The sequence below is a fragment of the Ambystoma mexicanum genome, chromosome 1p (assembly GCF_040938575.1).
Source record: "Ambystoma mexicanum isolate Mex_15411 chromosome 1p, UKY_AmexF1_1, whole genome shotgun sequence".
NCBI lineage: Eukaryota > Metazoa > Chordata > Amphibia > Caudata > Ambystomatidae > Ambystoma > Ambystoma mexicanum.
Window position 1 is genome coordinate 1,282,232,324 of NC_090921.1, and position 14,646 is coordinate 1,282,246,969.

Here is a 14,646-nt window from a genome sequence, read left to right on the forward strand (position 1 = left end):
ACTTGGATTCGTGGATCGCTGTTTGCTCGTTCCTGGTTACTCTACGGTTGCTCCCGCCTACTGGGTGATGCCTGATGCCCACAAGCTGGTTTTAGCTCATGCTCATTGAACCGTCATTTCGAACCTTGTAGTGCTGTGAGAAGCGTATTCGAATAAGTGTCTTTTGTGACAATGTGTTACAACAAAAGTTAAGCATGTGGTCCAAAGCCACACAAAAAATGAGTTTACATCGTAGGATTTTAAAATGAGTTCCCACATCTATTTTCCACAGTTCTTATGGATCCTCGTTCAGAACTTTATTATTTTTGTGCCTATCCTCCCATAGACCTATGGGATACCCTTTCTTTTTGCTGGTTTTGAACCCTTGCCCTGACTTTTTTTTAAGGCAAGTAAAGCCTTCTGCTTTACTTTTCTTGTCGGTTTGCTCATTCTTATGGGGAAACAGAGCAGTGCCCAAGACTATTAGCAGTGAAATACTAGGTCCCTCCCAATGTCTTGCATGGTTACAAATCACACACATTTTACAGTGAAGTGCAGTTAGGATACCATGTATACTATCTTTTTATATAATGGATTTTTGGTCACTTTGACAACGTGCCTAAGACAAGCTGGTGGCAGCAATGATTGTTAAAGTTTTTGGAACTTTACTCGTGCAATTTTGCATTTACCGTGAATGACTACTAAAAAGGTGGCTAGCACCCTAAAATGGCTGTGCCATAAGACTGTTGCTTGTTCTTTGGCCATAATGTTCTTTGGCTTTCTTCCTGCCTTCTCAGATCAGGAAATGCCCTGTGTTGAATGCCCTTTAGCAGGGAAAGCTGTGGCTTTCGCAGGACAAATGGTGGTTTGCGTGTGTGGTCGGAGGTGAAGGATGGGACCATTTAGTCCCAATCCACATCTCTGGTGCATGAATGTCTGTTGCTGGGCAGTGGTGTCCAGTGGCTATCCATTAATTGACAGCCACTGGCTGTTTGCGTGGTGCAGATCCTTACCATTGGTGGGCTCGGGAATGCTCCCAGCCCAAATTTTGGATAAAAGGAGGGCTTGTATGGCTATTCAAAAGATCGTTCGAGCCTCAAAGGCTCTAACCTCAAAGAAGTGCAGCCCGCTGACAGCCAGAGGACTACCTCTGCAGGCGACGGGTCTCGACTTCTGCTCGAGGATCAATGCCTTCAGAAGTGTCCCAGGACAACCAGCTCTCTCCTGGGCTACCTTCTACAGCAGTTGCTGTTCAGAGTATATACTTGCATGCCTGCCCACATGAACAGAAGCTGTGCCGGGCCTTCTCCTTTGTTCAATTGAACTTAGCCTCTCGCAGTCTGACCGTGGTGACTAGCATAGCAACACTCCTTGAAACCCATCAGGGTACCAGAGGTTGTCCGTCTCCCAGAAGTGTTACTTTTTCCTCCTTTGGATGTTCTACTGAAGCAGTCAGGAACAGATTCCTGTGCACCACAACTGACCGAAACCAAATCCTGGTGCAGAAAGTAACCTCTGCACCAGTGACCCCTGGGCCTTCCTCGACCGGACCAAGTGCAGAAGACTGCCTCAAATGGATACCAGAACACAAGTAGTGGGCTCTAGAAGAATCAGAGTTAGAGGGGGTAGGTTTAGATACCTGTTCCTTCCCTTCCCTGTTCTACATAGGGTTACATGGGCATAAAGTCCTGTCCCTAAATCACTCTTTCCTGACTTTAGTCCGTGGGGGCCTTGTAAAGGATCCCTTCCTAGGACTTCCCAAAGGCCTGGGATTAAGTGATATTACTTACCTGAAATGTAAGTAACTTTTTGACTCTAAATCATAACCACTGGCACTTCCAATCTCTTCCTAAAGCTACCAGTGAAGTATATATTTTGGAACTGGTGACCTTTGGGCATAAGGCCCCAAACCATCTTAGGGTTGGACTTTAGAAGAGCGAGTGAAGCTATTATAGGAATAGCCTCAATTGTTCTTTCTAAAGCATATAAGTGCTTGCCTGCGTTATCCCTTGTCATTGAATCTAATGCTCATCTATTTCTCCAAATGTGAATTCGAACATCTGTTTTTTCAGAGTTTGCCTGACAATGTTGGACTACAGGTTTTCCTTGCTTAGTGTGAATTTTAAAAAGGCCTAATAAACTATTGCAGGTTTGATACTTGACTGTCTAACTAGAATTATTTGTGGTTGTGTGCCGACTCATTGCTGTCCTAGACCACTCTCACGCCCTTCCTGATACTAAGCCTTGCAGCTCTGCTACCTTAGCTTGATTGGGTTTGGCTGAACTCAGTCTTCCCTGGTCCCCATAATAGAGTGGCCCCTCAATCTCCCAGCCCCCCGTGGGATAATTTCAAAAATACATCTAAACAGCTTCTCAGTCCAGTCTCTGAATAAAGGGTTCCCTTTTCTTCTTTGCCATTCAGCACTGACCTTTGAACCAGTTGGTGGATTTTGAACCTTCTGGGATGGATGGAAGCATGACAAGGGATGACAAGAGGCTTCCCCAACAATCGGAGAGGGTGATCACTAGGTTCCCCACTCCTGCCCCGTCAGGGTTCTGCTCCTCCAGCCATCTGCTCCAATCCCTCCCTGCTCAGGTTTCACTCCCACAAAAGCTTTTTCTTCCGTTGGCTACCTTTGGAGGGGCAGAACATTACTCCACATCACAGGATCCCATCAGTAGATCCTTGATGCAATATTACTATATGTACCAGAGAGGCTAATTAGCAGTTATATGTGTACTTCCAGATATGAAAAAAAAATTGTAGATAAGACAGGCAGGAAAACCTTTCCCCCTTTCTACACATTAAGGCAATGTAATTAAGATTTGTTTTTTTCTAGATTATGGTCCCTGAAGACGGTCTACAAACTGAAATGCATTGGGCCCAATTATTTGCCTATGTTTCTGGAATACACGGTTTTATGAACATTATCTCATTGGATTTAATTCTATCAATTTCAAGGTTTAACTTCGATTTAGAAATCATGAGCAAAGAGAAATTCTTTCTCTGAGATGTCTAATCACTATTCTATGGGTGTGTCCCCTATGACAATTCAGGCTTTCCAACTCACTTATCGCTCTTCCCTTTTATCCCCTTAAGGCATCTCTCCTAAAATTACTCTGACACTCCAGTTCCTTGCTACCATCCTCTTATTCACCCCTTTGGGTACCTTCTCCCCACCAGTCCTCAGACTTCCGTCTCCTTCTCCCCCCCCCCCCAGTGTCAATCCCCTCCAATGTCCTTGACCTTTCTCCACAGCCTTCTGTGTCTTGCTTATTCCAGCCCACTGTCTCAATACACCCTGCCACCCCACTTCCAGGGACTGTCATTACCCTCCCAGCAACCTTTTGTCTCTGCCTTATGCCAGCATTCTTGCTCTCTCCAGCTGCCTGTTCTCATCAGGCTCCAGGGGCTCTGCTCCGGTATCCTTCTTTCAGATCCTACTCTTCCCCTCTCCAGCTAATACCAAAATAGCTCTTCCGCCTACCACCACCATCTCATACCTTGAGGTTTTATAGGGCATTGGCGCCTCCTCTGGTGGAACGGGAATTCGGTATTGTGGTTTTGCTTGGGGAACTTGGGAATTGTAGTTCTCTGGGCCTGAATGGATGTGGACCACAGCTTTGAGAACCACGTCCCCCATATTGGAGTTCACAACTACCTCTTGTTCTTTAAGCTGCTGGCTGACTCATTGGAGGATACCATAAACTAGCTCAGGTGCCTCTTGTTTCAAATGGATTCCGATGCAGCTTTAGCACCCCGCAAGCGGAGTACAACATACCGGAGCTGCCGGCCCACAGGAGCACTGCTCTTTGGCTTCATTAAAGGGACCAGAGTACCATCAGTTATCCCAGGAGGAAGTGCCATTTTTGTGACCCACCAACTCAAATAGGGCACTTGTAACAGTGAACAAAATAGTTGCAAGTGCCTTTCATAAGTTGGTCTGGTGCAGAGCATACACACGCCATGGTAGCATCAGATTAATCCAAATGAGTGCTAAGTATGCACATATTCACCATGCAAATTATACGAGCCTACCTGCTAGCACGCTAGCGGTCATAAACCTATAATTTAAGCATAAATGCAAAGCGATTGTTATTCAACTAAACTGGTGACATTTTAATAACATTTGATGGATCAGATAAAGGGGAAGGGTCATATCGGTCTTTCAGAAATATGTTCAATGTCTTACATAATAGTCAAGCCACAAGTGATTGCACAAGAAAAAAAAAAAGGGGGGCCTCAGTTTCCCCAGCGATGTTTTTCTTGTTCACCCACTTTGGGGATCTCTCGGGTTCTGCTACTCTCAATAGCACCCACATGCAACAAGACATTTTTCTTAATATAGTCCCCAAAGAGGTCATATGCTGGCTGTAGACTGACATTGTTTACTTCACTCACCGTATAACAGAGGGTATACTGGGCAGGATCAGGATACGTGAGACTACCGAGGTGCCAATGGTGGATATGGCTGCACAGGAGGATTCAAGTGTGACATTTAAAAAGACCAGACATTTTTGCTTGCACAATGCTAAAGTGTCCTGGTACATCAGAAACTCAATATGTGGCTGCTATTGACCAATATGCACTATATAGACATACAGCAGCACTCACGAAATGTGGATGTTAATGTCATATGTACCAGAGGGTATCACACTAAAAGGGCTATCAAATTGAAACAAACGGGATATTTACATCACCGGCTAGTGATGTTAACTAACACGTTAACGAAAACTACAGAAGGCAAAGGGTATACAGATTAATTCAGTGACAACATTCTTCTTGCGTTCATATTTTTAACCACAAGGCGGTTTGAATATGCTAGTCAACAAAATATCAGGTAAAGACATAGAAAAAAATTTAAACTGAAAAATATTATGCTCAGTGGCTAGTAAGACGTAAGCAACCAAATACGTCAGTTAAGGAACTGAAACCAGAAAGGCGCCATTTAATGTCACAAATTATAGGTGGTGGCATTAAACTTGCACACATTTTCTGAATAGGGAGTTTAGGTTTCCAATGTACAACACAGACTTCTCAGAATAAATAGTTTGCCATGAGATTTCATTAGTTTGCTTGGTGCAAGCCTACTAGATGCATTGGTTTAGGTTGTAATATGAGGACAGCTCTTGCTTTGTGGGATCTTGTTCTCACAACATGACTTTGCAGGAATACTACTCAACAAAACCTTTCCCAATGTGTCGCTCAAACCAACGAATTATTTTGTGAGGAGTTTCATAGGTCGTCATTATACAAGACAACAGATTAGAACCAGATCTCACAGACAGAACACAGAAAAATATTCTTGCTCCATAACTTGTCCGACTTCTTGCATAACAAAAGGCACTCACCTTTAGGACCAGTTTGCATGCGAAGTAAAAAAGTGCTACCACACGTCCCCAGTTGAAAGTTCCATCTGCGAACATCTGGCAGGCAACCTGGAAGAAGACATCCTTAGGGGAGTTGATTGGCACCTGATCAATCATTCTGGGAAGAGAAATGCATACTATTAACTGTAAAGATATTTATAATGAGACACCCCACCACCCGCAAAGGGGTTGTACTCCACATAATTCCCACCCCCCTCCCGATTGTGCGGGAAATCGCTAAACGCACCTCATAAAACCTTAATTTTGCCAAACCACCACCCCATTGTGCTCTGAAACACCACAAGTGCCCAATAAACTCTTAATTCTCAAATAATTCACTTCATACTAACCTACAGGTTTCAGATAAAGTTTTAGTTATCTCAATTAACTATTGCAGGTAGAAATATAAAACAGATTTTTGTATTGCCCAACTGCAAAAAGGATATTTTTCCACTCATTTGCTGTTTCAATTCAACCTTCAAAAACATTGTGGCTAGCGCTATTTTGCCCCTTTATCCTAGGTACATCAAGTTGCCGAGCCCCTACCTCCCATAATTCACCCACAACACAATGCTGCTTATTCCCTGCAGAGAACCTGGACTGCTTTCCCTATGCCCATCATCGCTGCATGCCCACCTTTATTAAGTGCAACTCCCAACAGTTATAGATTTTTGCGGGGATATTAACACATGGAACCCCCGACTGACAATCATGCCACTCACTCAATGCACAATAATCAAAACACGCCTACAGGCCGCGTTACTGCAATCTTCATTCCAATCGCAAGTCATCATACCATGCACACCCAACCAGCATGCCACTCACATATTCTAAAACACCATAATATTAGGAAACCATCATGCAATTCTATTTCGCATACACCCCCTCAAAATCGAACCTCTGCAACTCCATGTTCCCATCCAACTCATCCCCGATTTTGCGCAGACACTCGCTCAGGCGCTTGGTGGAAGGATCCATCGGTGGCTCTTCATTTCCCCCCAGCTCCTGCTTCGTCCGGTTGACCTCCTCTTCACGGCACTTGCGCTGCACTCTATCTTCAATAAACCTTAAAGCAGAGGGATACCAGGCCACAAGAGAACTGCGTTATAAGTGAAAACGCATGACAAATGAGAACGAGTAACTTGGTTTATGGCTGAACATAGTAAATCAGGGACCTTTTCGTGTAAACAGAATTTATGAACTGCTTAGTGGGTCAGAAACCTGCAGAGGACCACAAAGGCATATTGAACTTTACACAAACAACTACAATCATTCCTCAAATAAAATTGACACTTCCCGATAACTAAACGGCCTTAGGGATATGTATGTTTAAAGACACTACAGAGATCTGCACTGTGGGCTTTGAAAATATTGGTCTGTCTGCTTGGTATGGTCTTTTAAGTAACATTCTCCCCCGCGCCCCCAAGGACCAACACCTGGGACAGAAACCGTTCAACACACGCTACAGGAATTCTTTTATTGCTTTAGGCCACCTTTAAGTTTTCTCAGAAGCACAACCTACATTAAAATATAATATTCTATAGAGGTTTTTTCTGGGACAATGCACTTGGGGAATGGGGCGATTTATGTAGTAAAATGAGTATTCTAATAAAATCAGCAGGAGGCATCTTCACAATTCTGAGAATACTCACAGTAGCGTTCTGGTCTTCCCGCTCCCCAGGAAAAGGAGATGACCTTCTACTCAATTTGACCGTTGCATTTAAACACCATAGGACAAAAATGGGAGCAGTGTCCCTAGAACTGAGAGTTGCTAGGAATATCCAGATTGCTCCAAGGCAATGCCAACTAGAAATAAATGCAGGTGATGGCCTCAGAATTTCTTTCCCAGAGAAATTCAGGTTACATCTGGGCCATTTCTTTCTGATCCCTCCAGACTACTGTGTCGAATGTCACAATGCTCCATCCTCCCTCGTCTCTTCAATGCCCATCTGAAATCTCAGGCCAAGATCACCATTCCTCATTCTAGTATGGTCCAGTCCTATATTGACTGGACCATACACCACCACCACCACCACCACCACCACCACCACCACCACCACCACCCCCCCCCCCCCAGACGATCTCAGGCTACCTGCTCTGGATGACTGATAACCACTTGTCGAAATGCCACTAAGACAGATCATTTACTTTGGCAACAACATTCATTCATCCTCCTTTTGCTTGGCCTCTATTCCTCTGAGCTTCTGCAACCTTTTAGCCTCGGCACAGAACTTGAACAATATCCTTTCCCTTGCCCACCCCCTCCCGCTCCCCCTCCCACCCGCACACCAAACACTTCACATTCCTTCTGCATTTCCAACTCATGTCCTGAAGCACATTATCCATCTCCCAAGCACATCATAGGAACTTCAAGGGTGCAATCAGGCCTAGACTATTGTAATAGCCTTTTGCTCGGTCTCCCTAAAAGCCGGATCGAGCAGTTACGGATCATCCAAAATAGATCTGCTAGAATGATCGTCAGCTATCATGCACCCATACCTGTGCTAGGCTTCCTTTATTTGCTTCCTGTTGCTGCGTTCATCAGCTTTAAAGTTCTCCACGTTTCCCCAGCCACAAGGAACCATCAGGTCCAGAAAAAACGAATAACCTTTTTAGAAAAGGTTATACGTTTTTACGTTATAAAGGTCATAACCCCTAGTAAGGGTTATGAAGTTGCTTAGAACTGAAAATGTCCAACTGCTTGGGCCAGAGTTTGAAAACAACTGGTTAACCGTCATGTGAATTTTCAGTGTCCTGCACTTACAGGCCGCTTTTTTTGATTGTGCTAACCAAGCATCTCACTTCTTTCTTTGCACTTATTCTGCACTCATTCATATCAGCTTGATGCAAGGAACAAGTCAGGGAGAAAATAAATAATGTTTCCAAAGCCTATAAATGATAAGTCTCCCTCCCCACTCTGCCTTATATTGGAGGGACTACAACCCAACTGCTCATCGTTTGATGGAAATTACCAAATGGGATTACAGATCTAATATATGTATTATTATAATTATTATTATATGATGTATTTTGAACCATCAGTTGCCAACGGAACTCCTGTGCCAATGTGGATTTCCAAATGGGAGGACAAAGAAGAAACCCAGCGATAAAGCAGGAAAATGGCTTGAAAACAGAGCCAGCTACATTTTGCAGCTGCTCTGTTTCAAATTGTTTTCAGAAAGCCTTGCATAGAAAAGAGATCCCTCGCATTTCAACACGGATGCAAATAGCAATATGGGTTAGTTTATGGTCAAAGAATATTTAATGGTTGCTAAGAGTGAGAGCCAAAGAAGATGTCATGTGATGTCATTTTGATCAGGAAGTGCCAACTTGCCTGGGTAAAGAGAACGGATGCCTGGCACAGAGCCAACATAAGGTACGGTAATAACCAGCAGTCATCATAGATTTATGGTCTAGAAGCGACCAAGTCCCATTTGTTACAGGTCCTGCCTTATTGCGCTGCCCCCCTACTACACCTCCACCAGATATGTCTAGACAGGACTTCCAGGATACTTACCCACGAAGAAGTGCACCACCCCTGTTCATAATCTGATCCGTGCTGTTTCCTAGAAGAAAAGCATGAGCAACATATTAATAAGTGAGGGGGTAGGGTGGAGTTATTAGGGCCAAAACAACCAAAGGAAATGGCCTACAGGAATTCCCATTTGTTATGGTATGGCTCGTTAGCTTTCCTTTTTAGTGTTTACATTAAGACTCCTTAGGGAGAGAAGATGTGCCCTTTTCTCACTGTGCCTAAGGAATCGAGCAGCAACTGGGGGAAGAGGAGGAGTTGGGATGTGACATCGCTGCTCCGTCTGGACAGTTCATACTGATGTCAGGACCAAAAGAATTACAAGTTTTTCTGGCTATTTGAACGCTGTGACGTGATTCATCACCTCTGCCTCACAGAGGCTTTCCTCCACCCCAAGGGGAGAGTGCCGACTCCCTCTTTCCCTCCCCCACATGCTCTCAGTAGTGGGCGGTGGTAGGAATATAGGTGGAGAAAAGCATATACCAATCACTAAGCATCTGAAAAGAGAGAAGGCAATAAACCCCTCGAGCGGATTAGTCTCCCTCACTCATCCACACAGGACTGATCTAATAATGTAATGTCATTTATTGAGGTTCTACTCTTCAACCTTCTACCAACCCCTTACTGCTGAAAACATGCACCATACACAGTACTTTATAGATGCCCCACCTTTAATACACATGCACAAAATGGTCATTGATTCTCAACAAAGAACACAATGAAGGCTCCCACCCTCCTGCAAAGTGCATTCTTATTGAGAGAATATATATATATATATGATATTAATTGTATTTCTGATGCTTGTACCTGCTTAGATTCACATGCTGTGCATAGGCCGACATCTAGTGGAAGCTGCGGAGCATTAGTTAGTTTTTCGAAACTCGAAAAGGGGCGAACTAGGGCGTGCCAGTAATATGATCCCTAGTGTGACGTCCACTTTACCCATGATCCCTCACGCGTTTAGGACCCTCAGATTGTATTTTTTCTGACATGAGGTAGCGCGAGTACAGAGTATCCAAGCAGATAAGACTACAAGCATCCATGCACCTTCTCCCAGAGGGGAGGAAGGGCGGGCACATGTGAATCTAAGCAGATACAAGCATCAGAAATACGATTACAGTGAGTAATGTATCCCTTCTGAGGCTTGTGGAATCTGCTTAGATCACATGCTGTGCATAGATTAGCGAGCAGTGTTAGAAGAAGGAGGAGGTGGGATGTGAGAAGGATCATGAGCGAACAAATGTCTTAGAACTGCTTGTCCCACTTCAGTATCTGTCTTGGAATGAGTGTCAATGCAGTAGTGCTGAGTAAAGGTGTGAAAAGAGCTCCATGTAGCTGCTTTGCAAATGGTATCAAGGGGTACATTTGCAATGAAAGCCAGAGTGGTTCCAGTACCTCTTGTAGAGTGGGCCCTTGGCATAAAAGGCCGTGTTTTATCTGAAAGGGAATTGCACAGTTGTAAACAACCGACTATCCACCTAGAGATGGCATTCTTAGAGACACAAGCTCCCTCTCTGCCTGGAGCTATGGAGACTAACAGTTGATCTGTCTTTCTTAGCGGCCTGGTCTTGTCTACGTAGTAGAGGACCGCCCTCCTCACATCTAGTGTGTGGAGTTTCACCTCAGCAGAGCTTTTGGGTTCTTGGAAGAAGGCCGGTAGCTCAATAAACTGGTTAACATGGAGTTTGGAAATGAACTTAGGTGAGAACCTGGGGTGAGTGCGTAAAACCAGTTTATCCTTGTGAAGAGTAAAGAAAAGATCCTGCACTGACAGAGCTTGAATTTCACTGACCCTTCTATGGATGTGATGGCGACTAAGAAGGCTGTTTTATAAGTCAAGTGTTTGAGACTAGGGCTCAAAGGGGGGTGGATTCCAATGAGCTTAGCAAGAACCACATTAAGGTCCCAACATGGTGGTGGGTTAGAAATTGGAGGATGGAGTCTTTTTACCCCTTCCAAAAATGCTTTGACAACTGGCACTCTCCACCATGAAACCTTGTTATAGAAGTGGTGTAGGCTGATAAAGCTGCCAGGTGTACTTTAAGTGAGTTAAACACTAACCCTGCATCCAATAGGTGGAGCATATAGGTGACATTAGAGTACAATCAACTGGGTTGATTTGCTTATTCTAGCACTAAATAACAAATCATTTCCATTTGTCATAGTAACAGTGTTAGGTTTTCTTGACTCTTCAAGATATCCATACATCTCTGGGGTAAATTGAGATGTCCGAACTCTATGAGTTCAGGAGCCATGCTGCCAAGTTCATCGAGTTGGGCTGAGGATGCACGGTTAGTCCTGTGTGCTGCGAGAGTAGGTTGTACCGGCACGGGAGTTTGATTGGGTCGCACACCGCCAGTTTGTGTAGGTGTGGGTAGCACGGTTGTCTCGCCCACATAGGAGCAACTAGGATGAGGGTCATCGGTTCCCTGTGGATCTTGTTGACCACCTCCCTCATCAGAGGGGTTGGTAGAAGAGCGTAGGCAAACATCCCTGACCAATTCATCCATAGGGCGTTCCCCTTGGAGCCTGGCTGGGGGAACATGGATGCGAAGTCTGAGCATTGCCTGTTTTCGCTTGTGGCGAATAGTCTATAGGGGGGAAACCCCACTGAGAGAAGTCGTCTGCTACGACTTCATCGTGTAGTGTCCACTCGTGTTCTTCTGGAAGGGGATCCCTGCTCAGAGCATCTGCTAGCCAGTTGAGATTCCCTGGAAAATGTTGGGATGACAAGTAAATCTTCCGTTTGAGTGCCCATCTCCAAATTTTCTGGGCAAGCTTGGACAGATTTGGCGAACGAGTGCCCCCTTGTTTGTTTAAATAAAACATTGCCGTCGTGCTGTTAGGATCTGCACTGACAGGTTGGATAGGAGGGGTTTGAATGCCTGAAGCGCTCTGAAGACTGCAAGAAGTTCTCGCAGATTGATGTGGCTCTGAGCCACCATGTGAGACCAGAGACCCTGAGCTGTGTTGTGAAGGTAGTGAGCTCTCCACCCTGCCAGGGAGGCGTCTGTTGTGACGATGGCCTGCATTTCTGGATCGTAGAAGGGTTTGCCCTTCGCAAGATTCTCTCTTGTCCACCACCGAAAACTATTAGTGTTGGCGAAACGACCACTAGCTCGCCCCACTGACCACTTGCCTGAGACCACTGTTTCGCTAACCATTGCTGCATGGGTCAAATGCGCAGGCACGTGTGGGGAACCAGGTAAATGCAAGATGCCATCATGCCTAGGAAACGCATCGCTTTGCGCACCCTTATTTGGCGACCGGCCTGATAATGAGGAATTTGCATCAACAGATTTTGAATTCTTTCCTCTGATGAAAAGGCCAAACCCTCTTGGGTGTTTAGAACAGCTCCTAGGAACTGTTTTGAGGTGCTTGGCACCAGACTTGATTTTTTCTCCTTGATTGAGAAGCCCAATTGGAAGGGGATGTTGATTGTTCTTTGAGTGTTTACTCTGCAAATTACGGGAGGCAGATGTGGCCCTGTGATGAGCCAGTCGTCCAGGTAAGGGTACACTGGGATTACCTCCCTGCGTAAAGGCGCCGCCACCACCGCCAGTACCTTGGTGAATACCCTTGGAGCCAAGGCTATCCCAAAGGGCAGCACCTTGAACTGGTAGTGCTGGTTGTCTATTTTGAAACGCAAGAATCTTCTGTGAGCTGGGAACATTGAAATATATAAATAGGCATCTTTCATATCCAATGTTGCCATGTAATCCCCTTTTTAATAGGGGGATTACCTCTTTGGAGTGTAGTCATGCAGAATTTTTGTGGCTTGACATACTTTTTGCAGGGCGCAAATCTAATACTGGGCGCATTGTTAGATCTTTCTTTGGCACAAGGAAGTAGGTTGAATAAATACCCCTGTTTACTTGGTTGCCCGGGACGAGTTCTATGGCGTCCTTTGCAAGTAGAGTGGGGATTTCCTCGAGAAGGATTTTCTGGTGCTCCAACGAGAGTACCTTCTGTCACGGAGGATGGGGCGTGCTTATAGTTCTATACAGTATCCTGCGGACAGCACCCATCTGTCCAAAGTGATTCCCCTCCCATGCGTGGGTGAAGGTAGAAATGCGCCCCCCCTACTGGGGATGCATGGGAGGGGGCCCGGAGCGTCATCGTTTACTAGGTGGAGTGCCACCCCTGGCGGGGCTGCCTCTACCCCTAGTGCGGCCCCTGCGCTGGCCTCTAGGTTCCTTGATTTTGGTAGTAGTTGGAACCCCTCTTGGAGCTTTGGCCACGAAAGCGATAAAAACTATTACCCTTTCGACCTGAGGGTTTGTGAGTTGGCAGAGATATTTTAAGGTCTCGTACTCATCTTTAGCTGTCTTTAGTGCCTCCTCCACTGCCTTGCCGAATAGAACGTTATGCTCTACCGGCATGTCTAAGCGCGTGGCTTGGGTCTCGGGTTTAAACCCGGACTGCCTGAGCCAAGCATGGCGATTTATTACTGTGCCTTCTGCTATTAATCTTCCTGCATTATCTGCTGCATCAAAGTTTACTTTAAGGATGCATCCAGACACAGATCTTCTGTCTGAAGCAATTTGGGCCAACTGGCACTTTAGTTGTTCAGGTGCAGAGGCTACTAGAGCAGCTACTTGTTCCCACTGGCGGCAGTTATAGCTTGCTAACAGAGTGGTACTGTCAGCAATATGTGCCCGATATGCTGACGTGGATGCAACTTTCTTCCCCAGAGCGTATATCCTTTTGCTCTCTTTATCGGGAGGTGCTTCTGAAGAAGCTAGTGGTGTGCCTGCCCTTTCTGGTGGTTGTTACTACCAGGGAGTCAGGTTTTAATTGACCCCTTCTATATATGGGATCGGAGGGAGCGGGCCGGAATAATTTTTCCACTCGTGGATTCACTGCACGAGTAAGATTTGGGGTTACCAGCGAGGGATCAATTCTGCGCTGGATTGATTTTAATATGGGGATGGCTTGGGTAATGGCTCTCCTGTCCTCTAGGATTTCTTCTGCGAAATCTCTATCTTCTTGGACACCCTGTGTGTCTATTTGTAAATGGGCTGCTGCTTTAGCTAGTAACTCATTGAGGAGTGGCTGATTATCAACCGGTGAGTCATCAAGATTGTAGGCTTCCGCCTCATCTTCCTCTTCCTGGTCCTCATCATCCCCATAGTAAGCAACCCCTGTCTGGTCGTCCAGCATCTGTGTTTCTGTCTCCTCACCATATGACTCTGGATGGTAAGGTTCAATTAGCAAAGGGTCTGAAACCAATCCCTGCACTGGAGTCTCAGAGCGGAGCCTTTTAGTAGGGGGTTGAGAGTCCTTGGATCCCGAAGGGGCAGAGGTAGATGGTGTATTTGCATAGCTATGGAAATAATTAGGGTCCTTTTCATAGAAGTCTACAAAAAAAGACACCCTTCTCATTACCCTATCAATATCAGCCGAGTTCCATTCTTTGGAACTGGGAATATACCCCTCTTGCTCTGGTTCCTCATCCATGGCCATATCATGAGGAGTGGGAGGGACAATTTTATCCTCAGGAGTAGTGTCAGGGACCTTGGACTTTTCAGGGGCCTTCTGTTTTTCTTTATGGTGTTCTGAAGGTTTCTTGTGTTGTTTATCCTCCTTCCCATGACTAGAGGAATGTTTCCTGAAGGTTTTAGGGGTTTCAGAGTGTTTCAACGCACCGCGTCGAGGTTTGGAGGTGGTAGAAGGATGTCGAATCTCGGGAGTAGCCGCTACACGCTTAGACTTGGGAGCATAAAGGACGGAATCATCTTATGACGACCGAGCCTCTACAGGTA

At 45.4% G+C, this 14,646-nt stretch overlaps 1 protein-coding gene across 1 annotated transcript in view; it reads right to left on the minus strand.

Moving 5' to 3' along the window:
• The window catches only part of BAX (BCL2 associated X, apoptosis regulator), a 95,810-nt gene that overhangs the window by 20,340 nt on the left and 60,824 nt on the right, over positions 1–14,646 (minus strand). The window contains exons 2-4 of the mRNA XM_069605261.1: positions 8,867–8,915; positions 6,248–6,415; positions 5,332–5,467 (exon numbers count right to left, since the gene is read on the minus strand). Coding sequence (XP_069461362.1) covers positions 5,332–5,467; positions 6,248–6,415; positions 8,867–8,915 — 353 coding nt within the window. The remainder of the gene's footprint in view (positions 1–5,331; positions 5,468–6,247; positions 6,416–8,866; positions 8,916–14,646) is intronic.